General features: G+C 42.1%; 1 protein-coding gene across 1 annotated transcript in view; it reads left to right on the forward strand.

Moving 5' to 3' along the window:
• The window catches only part of LOC124612916 (tryptophan 5-hydroxylase 1), a 270,706-nt gene that overhangs the window by 104,018 nt on the left and 151,867 nt on the right, over positions 1–14,821 (forward strand). The window contains exon 6 of the mRNA XM_047141405.1: positions 9,698–9,748. Within this exon, the coding sequence (XP_046997361.1) occupies positions 9,698–9,748 (51 nt within the window). The remainder of the gene's footprint in view (positions 1–9,697; positions 9,749–14,821) is intronic.

Raw genomic sequence — 14,821 nt, forward strand, 5'->3', positions numbered from 1 at the left:
ATATAAACTTACGGGAAGAATAATATAAGACTCCCTTTAAGGGACCTGTATTTACCAATTCCGAGACGACTGGAAGATGTTTTGAATGCCAACGGTTTTCCTACACAGTATTAATTGTGTTTGTGGTGTTTCCGCATTTTTGTTTGCCCTCTGTACAACAGGGATTAAAAAGGACAGAGAGCCGATACTCACTTCATAACACCACAAAAAGATGCCTTAAGAAGGAAAACGTAGATTCTAAATTCCCACAATTGTCAGAAGTACGTTAACTGCCTTTTCTACATTACGTGTTTTCTGTATGACGAAAAAATTTTTCGTATTGTTTTAGAAGTCAGTGTCCCAATTCTGTTTCTGTAGTTCTTTTATGTAGGTTCACATTAAAATAACGAAGTTGTCTCATGTGGTCAGTTGTGATACACAGGGAGTTTGTTGTAACTTGACACAACTACATATCTCGAAAACGACGCATCAGGCGAAAATTAACGGTCTCGATGAGAAGTTTATATTAGTAAAGGTGACATTTGTGTGCCACATCTGGCCTCCTTCCAATCACTCATCCAGATTTGGCGGCGTCAGCTTTGTATTTTCTAATGGGAATCCCCAATTCTTATTGCATATTTGGATTCTACGCCGAAAAATACGTTCGGTTTGCGCAAACCATTGTTTACCATTCGTGGTAGATAGCGCTGTAATCGACAAATACCAGGTTTGCCTGATTTTGCAATTAAGAACCGACGCATTTGATTCTACATTTCATCTACGATGTAAATTACGTCTTTGTGTTTATCGGTTGGTATTTATGTTCGAAATTTCTTTTATATTTCAAATTTGATTGTGCAGTACAATATGGTTACGTCTGCCTAAAAACTAAGTTCAGTCTGATCCAGGAACAACGACATGGAAGTAATAGTTTCTTACTCCCATCAAAACGAAATCAAGCACCCCAGTGATGAGAGGCAAGGAGATTCGCCGATATCATACATCTCAATGAGAAGAGAAAACCATTATATCCACTTCGTTGTTTCTGGATCACGCTAAATGTATTTTCGAACTAGGCATTGAAATGGCTAATTATATTGTACTGTCCAACCAAATTTGCAACACTGGAACAAATTTCTAACATAAATATCAAGCGTTAGAATAAAGGTTTACATTTACTTCGTAAATGAAATGTAGAATCAGATGCGTCGGTTCTTAACTGCAAAAACTCTTGATATTTGTCGAATACACCGAAATGTGCCACTAATGGAAAAGAATGGTTTGAGTAAACCGTACGTTTTTTTTAATTTTAGGTATACAATCCGAAAATGCAACTGAAATTGAGGGGAGAGGGTGTCATTCTGAAATACAAAGTTGATCCCGCTCACATAGGAAGGGTGGTCAGGAGGTGGCTACCTGTAGCACAGTCAGATGACGTCTGTACTAATATTAACTTTATACCCAAATTATTTGTTTCATACTATGCGTCGTTGTCGAAGTGTTTAATTGTCTCAAGTTACAACAAACACTGTGTAATTCCGATGAAGAAAGAAAAGAACTTTGAGGAAAACAAAAATCAGGGCTGTGACATGCAGGAAGAAAAACATCATAAGTAGTTTCATTATTTACACTAAGATACCAGAAGCAATTCATATGCATTTTAATAGCTGTTTTGGTACAGACCAGTGGGACTCGTCCTTTAGCAATTTCTTCTTACATTCTCATACGTAATCCTTCTTTCACAGGGGTAACTGTAAATCCTGTGGTCGGATTTTACACAGCCCACTTTATCTACGCTCACCGTATTTCCTAGACCTGTTTGTTACTGTAGACTGATACAAAATGTTAGCAAATTAGAAACTGTTGAGTGGTTTTATTGTTATTTTTTACTTATGAACGGCGTACTTAAATGTTTTTGCTTCCATGTGTGTTTTTTAGTAAAAGTTGAGCCATTTTCTGCATATTATTCTTATTGTGGGGTTTGTTGATGACGTGCAAATGAGTTGTTGTCTTGTTACGGACAATGGAGTACTTGAGATGTCGTTCGGCTACATTGTTTTTTTATCTGCCCTCGATTTTATTAAAAAAATACTCATCGAGATTAACTTTAGGCGCAAGAAAAACACCTTCATAAATTTCTCAATACCGCATATAGATCTATGAAAGCCTCACCGGGAGACGCTGCTGTAGAACAGAAGCAAAGAGATAGGTACTATAGAAGGGCAACGCCATAACGACGCAACTCAAGTTGAACAGTCACCCGCCACGTTTTATGTCATCAAAACAAGGAAGCATACGGTAAACAGTGATATAATGTATCAACTGATTGCGAAATGACATCCAACTGTTGATCTTCAGCAGTTCTGGTTTACCAGTGCCAAACCCGGGGTCTCATCGTGAATGTGACGAGGAAGGAGGAGGGGGAGGAGTAAGAACCTCCTTAATAAACCTGGGTTCACCTGTTCCATATGGTAGAACCCTGTGAGGACCCCTTGGCAGGGTGACAGCGAAGATTTCAACGATATTGAGGCGAAAAAAAGATTTCGGTATAGCGAAACTAGAGTAAGAAGCGTAGCATTTATCAAAATCGTCCTTGCGTTTGACTTGGATCAAGCGATAGTGTGATCGATGTCTGTTCCCAGAGATGAGGTCGGAGCTTAACTAGAAATAACACCTCCAGTAATAAACACTGAGTTATGTTTACGGACCCAATCTTGTAATTCCAAGAGCAAATAAAATGTACACAGTAATTAATGTGCACATGCCAATCAACCAAGAAAATAAAAGAAACCTAGTAAAGTTATGGGAAGTGGTAGAAAATAGAATATTAAAAATTCAAGAAAACCGTGTAAAAATGCAATTGGACTATTTTAATGCAAAACTGGACCAATCAAAATAGAAAGAGACTGGTGGTACTGTGTAGAAATTTCAGAGACATTGCAATCACCCAACAAGAATGTATGTGAATTCCACATTGATCATATCGTAATGTCGTATTCATATCACGACGAGGTTTTAAATTTAAAGTACGTAAAGGAGGAAATATTGACACAGACCACTACCTAACTCGAGTGAAACTAAATTTAAAGCTACAAAATTCTGTAAAAAGACAACGGCTGTTCTTTAATTTGATACTGCTAAAATTCAACTCCTGCCATTAGCGAATGAGCTCGACAAAACACAGGCATAAAGTTAGGGACAAATCAAACACAAGTCTATTAAAACTGCTCAAAATCTAGTTCCTTTATAAAGACGGAAAACACGCCCTTGATGGAATGAAAATCGTAAACACGCAGTAAAATCGTGACGGAAGACATCAGAATCATGTAATAACAACGAATCATAAAATGGACATGACATGCACCTGCTTAATATCAATTAGACAAACAAGAAAATAGTATGAAAACAATTCTTTGAAACTGAAGAAGACTTCCTGAACAACAACACTAGGACATGTAATGAAACTTTTAAAACAAATCCAAACGGACATCAACCCAAAAATCTCTGCTCCAAGAAGGAAAATGGACAACCGGCGCTTAACAAACAAGAACACTGCAGAGAACTTTACAGATATTTTTGAAAATTTCTTAATTGCTCTGAACTCACAGAAAGATTTCCATCAGAATTTTTCCTAAAAACGAATCCGGATTCACTAGCACCAAATGAAGACAAAATTGCTAGACAGATTAAAACATTAAAACTGACAAACTTTTGGTGAAAACGAAATTGCAGAACTCTTGAAATCAGCTAGTCTAAAAAATTTCAAAGAAAGTTTGTTGATCATGCAGAACTTTCGCTAAACCGAGAAAATTTCGGATGACTGGAAAACTGAACTGATACATCCACTTCATAAGAAGGGTGACAGGGCGTATGTTATGATTGTGGAGGGATTTCCCTTCTGTCTGTCTCGTACAGTATCCTATCTCAATGTCTCCTGCACCGAGCACAAATTTAATGCAAAATTGCTGAATATCAAGCAGGTTTCAGAACAAATAGACACGCGTCCATGTATATCTTTATTCTGGTCGCCAAATACGTGAAAATCACACGTGAAAGATCCCGGTCTACGGAGGATATTGCACTGTTTCCTACCCAAATCGCTTAAGAGTAACCTATGTCCGATTGGAAGTGAGTGGGCGGACGTTATCGTGTAACAGACGTCGGCTTCAGTCGGCCGAAAAATTACGAGAGGGGCTGCGGCTGTGGATCCGTCAGCGGTCGATCGCGTTCCACGAAACAGGAATTGGTCATCTCATCTCCCAGTAGGATAAATGTCTTAACTCGTGAGGCGATTACTTTTGAAGGGAACCATTCCATGATCCCGTTGTGGCGGCTGTTCGGTTTTTGTTGGAATATCCTCTACACTTTCACACTGTCTCAAAATGGTCTCTTTCCGGCTAGTCACACCAAGCTGTTCTGGCCTTGTTGAGTTTTTCTGCCATCCCAAATATCTAGTAGTGAACTTTTTACCTACAAATTTTTCTGGCTGGTATGAAATCTGTGTTACACAGATTCATTTTATTGTTTCAGTTTTAGCTTTGGTGCTGGTTTCGTAGAAATTCATAATCTGTCTTGTTTGTGTGGCTGGTTCCATTCTTTTGGTACAGTCAATGGATTTTTAGCCTGCATTTTTTCATACCCGAATGCATGTTTATATTCTTTGCAAATTAAGTTATTTGCTTGTGGCGTCAGTCTTCATGTTAAATATACGCATAATCCAAAACTTTTGAAGATGGATAATAAAGAAATGTTCTGGAAAAAGTTTAATTTTACGAAAAATGTTTGTAGCATACTGTTAACTTTTATCTGAATTTGAAATCAAGGAAAAACTTTGTATCAAATACGGAAACCCCCATTCAGAACTCACATCCAATGCTATTGAGCCAGTAGAACACAACCAAGTTGTTGGGTAACAGTATGTTTATTATATTAATACCTTCCTCACTATGTAGTTGAAACATATTTCTCCCAAAGCAGTTTATCATCTGCTCACCATAAATATCCAAATTTTTGCAAGATTATTAACCAGGATCAAATGTATAACAAGATTCAGCTTCATAGACCATCATTTTGATCTTTAATAAAGATTTGAAGGAAAAATTTAAAACTAGTAATTGTTCCAGTAATTCACCTGTATAAAAATGTCATGGCTGGTGTTGAAGTTTTATTGTATGAAAGGTGAAAATGTCGTAAGTCATGAACTTTTTTCTTTTCATTATTTTTTAGGGGTGTCGCTTTAAAAAGGTCCGCATATATTTGATTACTTTGCAAATAAGTTAATGCGTTACATATTTGTTGTTAAATATATATGTAGGAGAGTTTAGGAAAAGTTTGAAATTATGCTGAAAGTTTGTTGGAATTCTCTAAGCGTTCTTATTATGAAACACTGGATGAATATAGTATGAGTAATTCACGCTCCATTTCAGGCAAATTCAAGATTTTCGAGCATCTCACTGTTTATGACATCATACCTCCTGTCGTAAAATGATATGATTTTACAGGTACATTCAGTGATATGTGTAGATACTGTAGATACTGCAGAAAGGAGGATGAGTGAAGTTTGCTGGAAGTCGCTAAGTGCCCTCATTCCCAAATACTGGATGAATAAAGCCTGTCTAATTTGCGCTCCGTGAGCCATTCTGCCTCATGACATATGCAGAGTCTCCGACTTTAATACTTGTCTTATTCTTATTGTATTAAACCGTTAACATAAGACTATACATTTTATTGACAACTTTATAATAGCATTTCAAATTTTTGAATCCTGAATAATTGTATAAAGTACTGAAAATCAAAGTATTGTGGCCTTCGAAGCCATTAGATAAGCAACATGCTACTGGCAATAGGTGACCGTTTTACCCATTTATTAATATCTCTATTGACAAGAAATGACCTGCCTTTCTGTCTGTAATCAATATTTTCTAATTTCAAATCATGCTTCATTTCAAATTTGGCAAAAAGCTGCAAAAACAGTTATTAGAGTAATGCCCATCGCAGCTGTCAAAAATTGAAAGAATTGTTTTAGAACACTCAAATGAGAAAAACACAGTTCGCCATACTTCGCACCTAGCAAAGAAGTTTACAATCACAGCAAAAGTATGATCTTACGCTTTTGAAAATTTAGGAAATGTTACGAGCAATGCTGCTAGCCTATGTCAAGATTCTCCACAGTCACAAAATTCTGGGGATATAATGTGACGTGAGTTGTATGGCAAGGAGAACTTGGATGAAACAAGCATTATTACAAAAGTAAACAAATACGCCACTTTTATACAAACTAGGCGTAGTGCCTTGGGTAAACACACTAAAATTTTACCAAAAACATTAACGTACAGAAAGTGCAGCATCAATATTACGAAGCGACTGTCCCGAAACCCCGAATCAGTTGCAGATTGCCTGTCTAACGGCTTCTAGGGGCAACAAAAATTTGATTTTCAGTGTTTAGCGTAATTATTGGCCGAATTTAAAATTTTAAAACGGTGTCGTAATCTACGCATTAAGAGGTATAATCTCACTTTAAAAGTTTAACTAAGTAAGACTAGGATTACAGTCAGAAGCCGTGGGTTTGTCTTGAAGCAGAGCAAATACACAAACTTCATTCATCTAGTATTAAAGAATGAGAGGCTTTGCGACTTCCAACAAAATTTACACATAATTTCTAACCTTTGCGAAATTTCTTCTCGCTGACACCACCCATCCACTCCCCCCCCCCCCCCCCCCCAACCACAAAAAAAAAAGATGAAAGGAAAGAAGTTTATCGCTTACTACATTTTCGCTGTTCAAGCAGTACAGCTTCAGCTTCAGACAGGATGACTTAATTTATTACTTTCTTACTGCCGACTCTATTCGCAACACAGTTTACAAAAAGAATATACATATACTAGTTAATGTACGTGCATAAAGTTATATCATTATGGAACACATAGCTCAGGAAATAAGACGTCATAGGAAGTTAGACGCGTGAAAAACTAGCTCATGCTTAAAAGAGAGCGTAGTAAAACTTCAACAACAGGCATGGCGTTTTGATTTATTACTTCCTTATTAGGCCTACTAACTCTATTCGCAATACACTTCGCAGTCAGTATCTACATATATCACTGAATGTACCTGCAAAATCATACCACCTTACAACGGAAAGTATGATGTCGCAAACAGTGAGAAGCGTGAAAAACTTGATTTTGCTTAAAATGGAGTGCGAATTACCCAGATTATATTTATCCAGTGTTTCATAATAACAGCGTTAGAGATTTCCAGCAAACTTTTAGCAAAATTTCAAACTTTTTCTTAACTTTCTCGCATACGTTTTTAACAGTAAATATGTAACACATTAACTACTTTGCAAAGTAATCAGACTTGAAGCTGTTTTATACTTGGTAGCTCGATTCTTTACAGAATTGAGGGTCTATTGGTAGTTATAGAACCTATGAATTTTTACACTCAACACAGTGTAGGCATTATTTAGACAACAAACTAAGCAATCGTGTAATTTACAAAGCCGTACACGAACTCTCTCACTTTCGAAATAACTGCAGAACGACTGCATGAAGTATTTCGACTAATGAGTGTACGAATATCTGTGAAGTGAGCACAACGTACTACGCATGTCGCCAACGTCAAACAGAGGGTCACTGTGTGACTTCATGCAATGGTCTTTGTTTACAATTTGTGCTGAGGGAGAAACTTTAACATTACTCTCATTTGCTCTTTATTTACACATTTACTTGTTACTAATGAAAAAAGTGATCATCTAATGTTGCTGCGGATGCATATCGAAATACGTCAAAGGAAGAAATGATACTTTCCACAGTCAGGTAAAACAAAGAGTTAATTTTAGTGCCTGCATGGCCATATATAGAATGTTAAAAAGAAGTATGTCGTATTTCGAGTGGTGGTTCTATGGACCGAAACAAGAAAAAAATTTTCATTAAACATGGGTTCTAAAATGCATATCTTAACAGTCATGACCACTTGTTCACCTTCGCCACAGTGAAACACACCTCTTTTCCTGCAAGGTCTCTGCTATTACGAACGACCTATAGAACGTAGTAAACGAATGATGCTGTATTTCTCATTTATTTTCCATGGATACTGGATGCAGTAAATATCTGTTAGTGTTTTACTGTAAACCATGTTCACAGTTCTGGGTATGGCCAGGGCTTCCTGGTTTTTGTTTTGTTGAGTTTGTGAAATACTTTTAGATTGTAATTATATCATATACAAACTGTCTTGAATCGTGTGTACAAAATCCATGCAATCTTTGACAGGGATCAGTCTGTAACGACGATGTCTTTTCCCAAAACTGTTTCAGTCAGTAACATTGCACTGCATTTCCACCTTTAAATTGTCGTCCGAACGAAAAAGAGACACATATAGAAATAAGTGTCCATGGAATAGAAAAGCAACTGAACTCGCTGAACAGAGGAAAGGCCACTGGATCTGTGAGGATACCGAATACGAGTCTACATAGAAGGGGCGAAAAAACTTGATTCTCTTCTAGTAGCAGTGTACCGTTGGTCGCTGGAGGAGAGAAATATTCCTAGTGAAACTTCCTGGCAGATTAAAACTGTGTGCTGGACCGAAACTCGAACTCGGGACCTTTGCCTTTCGCGGGCAAGTGCTCTACCAACTGAGCTACCCAAGCACGACTCACGCCCCGTCCTCACAGTTTTACTTCTGCCAGTACCTTGTCTCCTACCTTCCAAACTTTACAGAAGCTCTCCTGCGATCCTTGCAGAACTAGCACTCCTGAAAGGAAGGATATTGCGGAGACATGGCTTAGCCACATCCTGGGGGATGTTTCCAGAATGAGATTTTCACTCTGCAGCGGAGTGTGCGCTGATATGAAACTTCCTGGCAGATTAAAACTGTGTGCCGGACCGAGACTCGAACTCGGGACCTTTGCCTTTCGTGGGCAAGTGCTCTACCAACTGAACTACACAAGCACGACTCTCGCCCCGTCCTCACAGTTTTACTTCTGCCAGTACCTCGTCTCCTACCTTCCAAACTTTACAGAAGCCCCCCCCCCTTTTGAATTTTGTCGACGTCCCCCGTCACTCCTGCCTGGTAAGGATCCCAAATAGCACAGCAATACTCTAGAAGAGGATGGACAGAAGGACAGTCATAGTGCAGGCAGTCTCTTTAAGTAACCCTGTTGCATCTTCTAAGTGTTCTGCCAATAAAACACAGTCTTTGATTTGCCTTCCCCCCAATATTATGTGATCGTTCCAATTTAAGTTGATATTGTAATTATAATTCCTAGGTATTAATTGAATGTAGTAGCAATCTGCAGGGCGCTTGCAGGAAAAACTTCAGCCGTACCATAATCACAATGGTGACAAAAATTCTATTGTGCATATCTTAATGTTCATAGATATTCCTACTTTATACTGGGCACCACAAGGATCACTAAATCCCGTGCCACAGTCTCTCTACGTATTCGGTCTCTCTCTTTGAAGAGAAGGTGGCTAGCGCCTACGGTGTGCGCCTTCTCGGCTAAAGGAGCGCTCGTGTGCTTCCCCTGTTGACTGACAGATGGCAGCGCGAAAGCTGAAGTGGGCGTGGGAGGGGGAGGAGGCGGGGTAATCAGTTTCATTAGGCGCGATACGCGGCCAGTCGCAGCCCCTGGGGGGCGGGGGGGGGGGGGGGGGGGGAACCTAATAAGCAGCGGCGCTGAATGCTCCAATCGTGTCTGCTATAATCGCATTTCACCTGCCTGCAGCGGCCAGCCCATCCCCAAGGTGCAGTACACCGAGGAGGAGATCCGAACCTGGTGAGTGACGCTCTGTTCTGTTCTGCTCCTCTCCGCTCCGCTCAAGCTCGGCGCACGCGCGGTAAGTACCCTGCTAAGCACAGCGGACTGGCGCTGTCTAGGGCGCAGCAGCCTGGCTCGCAGCGTGCAGTCTATCTTAGTGCACGCCTACTCGAAGGCGAGCTACAACGCATTCTTCCTTCTTACAATGTAGAAGCTGTGACGTCATTCGCTAGCCAACTGGTGTGTTGTCGAGTTTTGCTGACAGCGCCTGCTGTAACGTTGTTTATTGTTTGTTAACATTCACACCCATACTATATCATTTCTATCTGATCGTCTGTCATTTGTCACTATCTGAGAAACCAATTCCCATGTCTCCCGTCCTACTGCAGGGACACCCAAGGCCCAGCCTTCTGTCCTCCAATATCGTCTTTACTACAACGCCAACATTCCTAAACTACCTCCTCCTGTTCACCTAGATCAGTTCGCTGACAACATTGTTTTCCTGTTCCTCTTCCCTAGACTCCAAATGTCTCAACGATCCCTCTACCTCCATCTCATCAATTTTTCCAACTGGTGCACCCAGGGGCTCCACAAGACAACCTCTTCTGAAACCTAGGCAGAACAACAAACAAGCCACGACTCCCTATCATGACTCTTACGTAATAATTTACAACTACTATTAATACCTTAATTGTCTAATAGCTGTCAGGCAACCGACATGAAAGGCGCAGCTACTAACCAACCAACAGAAGGCCCATAATAAATGGAGATAAGGATTACACCCTGCAAAACTTTGATCACACTTATTCTTTACTACGTCAATATTGCCTAGATATCTGCCCTACAAAAGATCTATCATCAAATCATTTAAGGCCACACACTCAATCTTGCCTTCCACATCCATTTACTCTCCCCCTCTCATGGAACCCTTACCAGCTCATCAAATTCTTACCAATCCTTGCTCACAGTGAACAAGCACATTTCATACTCTCTCCTAATAAAACTTTAACCGACTCCCTCGTAAAGACAATGAATTCAGATCACTCCGATATTTTTACATCTTATCAGCTACAGCTGTTCCCTCTGTATCCTACACTACAACAAGCCTCTTGTCTCCTTCATTTTCCACCATTACTTTCCTCTTCCATACCACCGTCCATATCGAAACCTTGTCCCTTATCCTTCTCTCACCAGCCAACCCCTCAGCACCGCACCCAACTACCACTACCTCCACATTAAAACCCCACAGACACCTTTGCTAATGCGTGCAACCTACAACCCCACGAAAGCCCTTTTCCTTTCACCTCTTAACTATATCCCTTCCAAGTGTCGTCCTACCAGTTTCAGTTGAAGTGCACTGTTGTTAAATACACTCCACCCTACTTTGTTAATTCTTTATAAATTTTATTTCAATTTAAAAGCGAATAAGTTACAGGTTTATTTATAATGACATCAATGAAAATTATCTATTTATAATTCTAAATAACTATTGCAAGTGATTCACTTTTTCAACTGTTTTTATCTTATATCTGTTTTAAAATTACAAAAATGTTACTGACAACATGACAGTTTTATACTTTCAGCAGTCTCGAAAGTGTTGTGGGTTTCTGATTTGTATTGGCACACTGCCATGTTCTTGAGTAAAGTAAAGTTATCCTCGACCGAAAGGTTGGTTCGACGACTGCAGTGCTTTACTAGTTATGGTTCTATCAGACGTGGCATACTATTTCCTTCTCCTAACATTGTAACTAACTTCTACAGCAAGTTATACGTGGACCTACAGATTAAAATGAGCTTTGAACAGCGGTGGAACTATATAGAGATAAAAGAGCAGCAAGCCAAAGAAAAAGCTCATGTGGCTCACTGTGTAATGAATTCTGGATGTTTTAATTTGTCTTTTGACACTTACCTTGTTACATCTTGGGTTGTCGGGTGTTCTGCCGGATATCAGCGTCGTACTTGCACGATATTTCGGTCACGTAGCTCGAGACCTTCATCAGGTGCGACCTGAGACTGCTCCTCGAGTGGACCTGGTCCAGTATTTATGCCTATGGACTTCCCCCTCCACCAACGGCTGCAGGCGCTTCCTCTGTGGTCCGCGCCCATTCCCTGTGACCTGCTGGAGCGTTGCTGCTCCGTTTTCCGTCCGCTGCGGTTCTAGGTGTTCCCTCTGCGGTCCGCGCCCACCAAACGCGCTCCTGGGGGTTTCATCTACGGTCTGGGGTACCAGGCGTTCCCCCTGCGGTCCGCGCCCGCTCACCACGACCTGTTGGAGCGTTGCCGCTCCGTTTTTCATCTGCTGCGGCTCTGGATGTTCCCTCTGCGGTCCGCGCCCACCAGTTAAACATCACATCAACTCCAGAGCGGCGAACAAGATAAAACGCAGAGCTAGCATGGCACTGGTGAGAGAGAGGATTCGAGATACGCGCCACAGGTTAGATGTTGTGGCCAGGGAGCTGTTACACATTCATCTGTACATGGCAGCTTCCTTAACAAGAGAAGATTGGGATTGGGTAGACCGTGCCTCCTGGTCTTTAGCTGAGTGTGCTAGAAGGAATGCCTCATCTTGCCAATCTGCAAAGTTTGACCGCATGAGCAAGAAAGCACAGCAGATGGAAGAGACACGCACGGTGACGAATCTGAGTGGCATACAGTTTGATGATACAACCTTAAAGGTACTCAGCAGGGGTCTCAACTTTGCTACGACCCCTAGAAACGTACCCATTTCAGGTTTCGTCAGTGCAGTAGAGCAAGTTGCAGCCACACTTCCACCTAATGTGGCAGAGGAAGTCCGCCGAGAGACCTGCAGGGCCCTCACCAAGGCCAGGCCGCCGAAATCGAACATCACAACCGAGGAGAGGCTTGCACTCAAGAAACTACGGGAAGACAACAGCATTGTGGTACTGCCAGCAGACAAAGGGAACTCCACTGTCATCTTGCAGCGAGTGGATTATGATGAGAAAGTACGCCAACTTCTGGAGGACCCTGCATACAGAATTCTGGAGTGTGACCCCACGGACAAGGTGCCCAAGAAGACTAGTGCTCTCTTGAAGGAAACAGGGATGCCCGATAAGATCATCAGACAACTACGGGAAAAAGCGCCAGTGCCACCCAGACTGTATGGTCTGCCTAAAATACACAAGGAGGGTGTGCCCCTACGTCCTATTGTCAGTAATATTGGGGCACCTACGTACACAACAGCCAAGTACCTGAAAGGTCTCCTGGCTCCATATGTGGGGAAATGTATTCACCACATCCGCAACTCAGAAGATTTCCTGCAACGCCTCAAGCAACTGCACATCACAGATTCGGACATCATGGTTAGTTTTGATGTGGTATCGCTGTTCACCAGGGTCCCACTGAAGGACTCACTAGAACTGATTGCAGAGAAATTTGATGGTGCTCTGTTGGACCTGTTCAGTCATACACTGACATCCACGTATTTCCTGTACAGAAACCAATATTACGAGCAAACTGAAGGTGTAGCTATGGGCAGCCCACTGTCCCCTGTGGTTGCCAACATGTTTATGGAGAGTTTTGAGGAGAGGGCATTGGAGACAGCCACATTTAAACCCACATGCTTCTTTAGGTATGTGGATGACACCTTCGTGATCTGGCCACATGGGATGGACAGGCTCAATGAGTTTCTTGATCATCTTAACTCATGCCACCCTAATATCAAGTTCACCATGGAACTGGAGAAGAATGGCCAGCTGTCATTTCTGGATGTACTAGTCCAGAGGAAAGCAGATGGATCAATTGGCCACAGTGTGTACCGAAAACCTACACACACTGATTTATATCTGCAGGCCAGCAGTTGTCACCACCCTGCACAGAAGAATGGGGTTCTGAAGACTTTGGTCCACAGAGCACGTGCCCTATCAGACCAAGAGAATCTACCCATAGAGATAGAACGTCTCAAAACAGTTTCCTCCAAGAATGGATACATGGACAGACAAATTGAGAGGGCACTCCGACCAGCCACCATACCACAGGTTCCTGAAGAAGACCAAGATGAAGCAAGGAAGGTGGCATATCTGCCCTATGCTGGCTCTATTTCTGCCAGAATCAGTAGGATCCTGCGTAAACACAATATCAAGTGTGTTTTCTGTCCATCCAACAAGATCGGGGGACTGCTGGGGAGTGTCAAAGACGACCTGGGGTTACGAAAACCAGGGATTTACAATATACCTTGTCAATGTGGCATGTCCTACATTGGCCAGACGACAAGAACTGTGGAGATCAGGTGCAAAGAACATCAGAGGCACACTAGATTAAGACAGGTGACTAAGTCAGCCATTGCTGAACACTGTCTAGAGCTAGATCATGCCATGAAGTATGAGGATACCAAGATTCTAGCACAAACACCCAGATTTTGGGACAGTGTCATAAGAGAATCGATTGAGATTAAAATGGCTGACGATCTTATGAATCGTGACACAGGGTACCAGCTAAGCAGAGCCTGGGATCCGGCTCTGGAATTGTTAAAGGAGCAACGGGGCCAGCTGCAACACTACACAAACAGAAGAACCAGAGACATGGAGATGGTAAACGAGCCCCTGACAGACTGCCAGGAGCACCAGACCGAAGATGGAACACCCAGAAGTGGGACTGGTGGGCGCGGACCGCAGAGGGAACATCCAGAGCCGCAGCAGATGAAAAACGGAGCGGCAACGCTCCAACAGGTCGTGGTGAGCGGGCGCGGACCGCAGGGGGAACGCCTGGTACCCCAGACCGTAGATGAAACCCCCAGGAGCGCGTTTGGTGGGCGCGGACCGCAGAGGGAACACCTAGAACCGCAGCGGACGGAAAACGGAGCAGCAACGCTCCAGCAGGTCACAGGGAATGGGCGCGGACCACAGAGGAAGCGCCTGCAGCCGTTGGTGGAGGGGGAAGTCCATAGGCATAAATACTGGACCAGGTCCACTCGAGGAGCAGTCTCAGGTCGCACCTGATGAAGGTCTCGAGCTACGTGACCGAAATATCGTGCAAGTACGACGCTGATATCCGGCAGAACACCCGACAACCCAAGATGTCATTAGATCGCCGGGAAAGCCTGAAGAGTTACTTACCTTGTTTACTATAGAGTCG

The sequence above is a fragment of the Schistocerca americana genome, chromosome 4 (assembly GCF_021461395.2).
Source record: "Schistocerca americana isolate TAMUIC-IGC-003095 chromosome 4, iqSchAmer2.1, whole genome shotgun sequence".
In the NCBI taxonomy this organism is placed as follows: domain Eukaryota; kingdom Metazoa; phylum Arthropoda; class Insecta; order Orthoptera; family Acrididae; genus Schistocerca; species Schistocerca americana.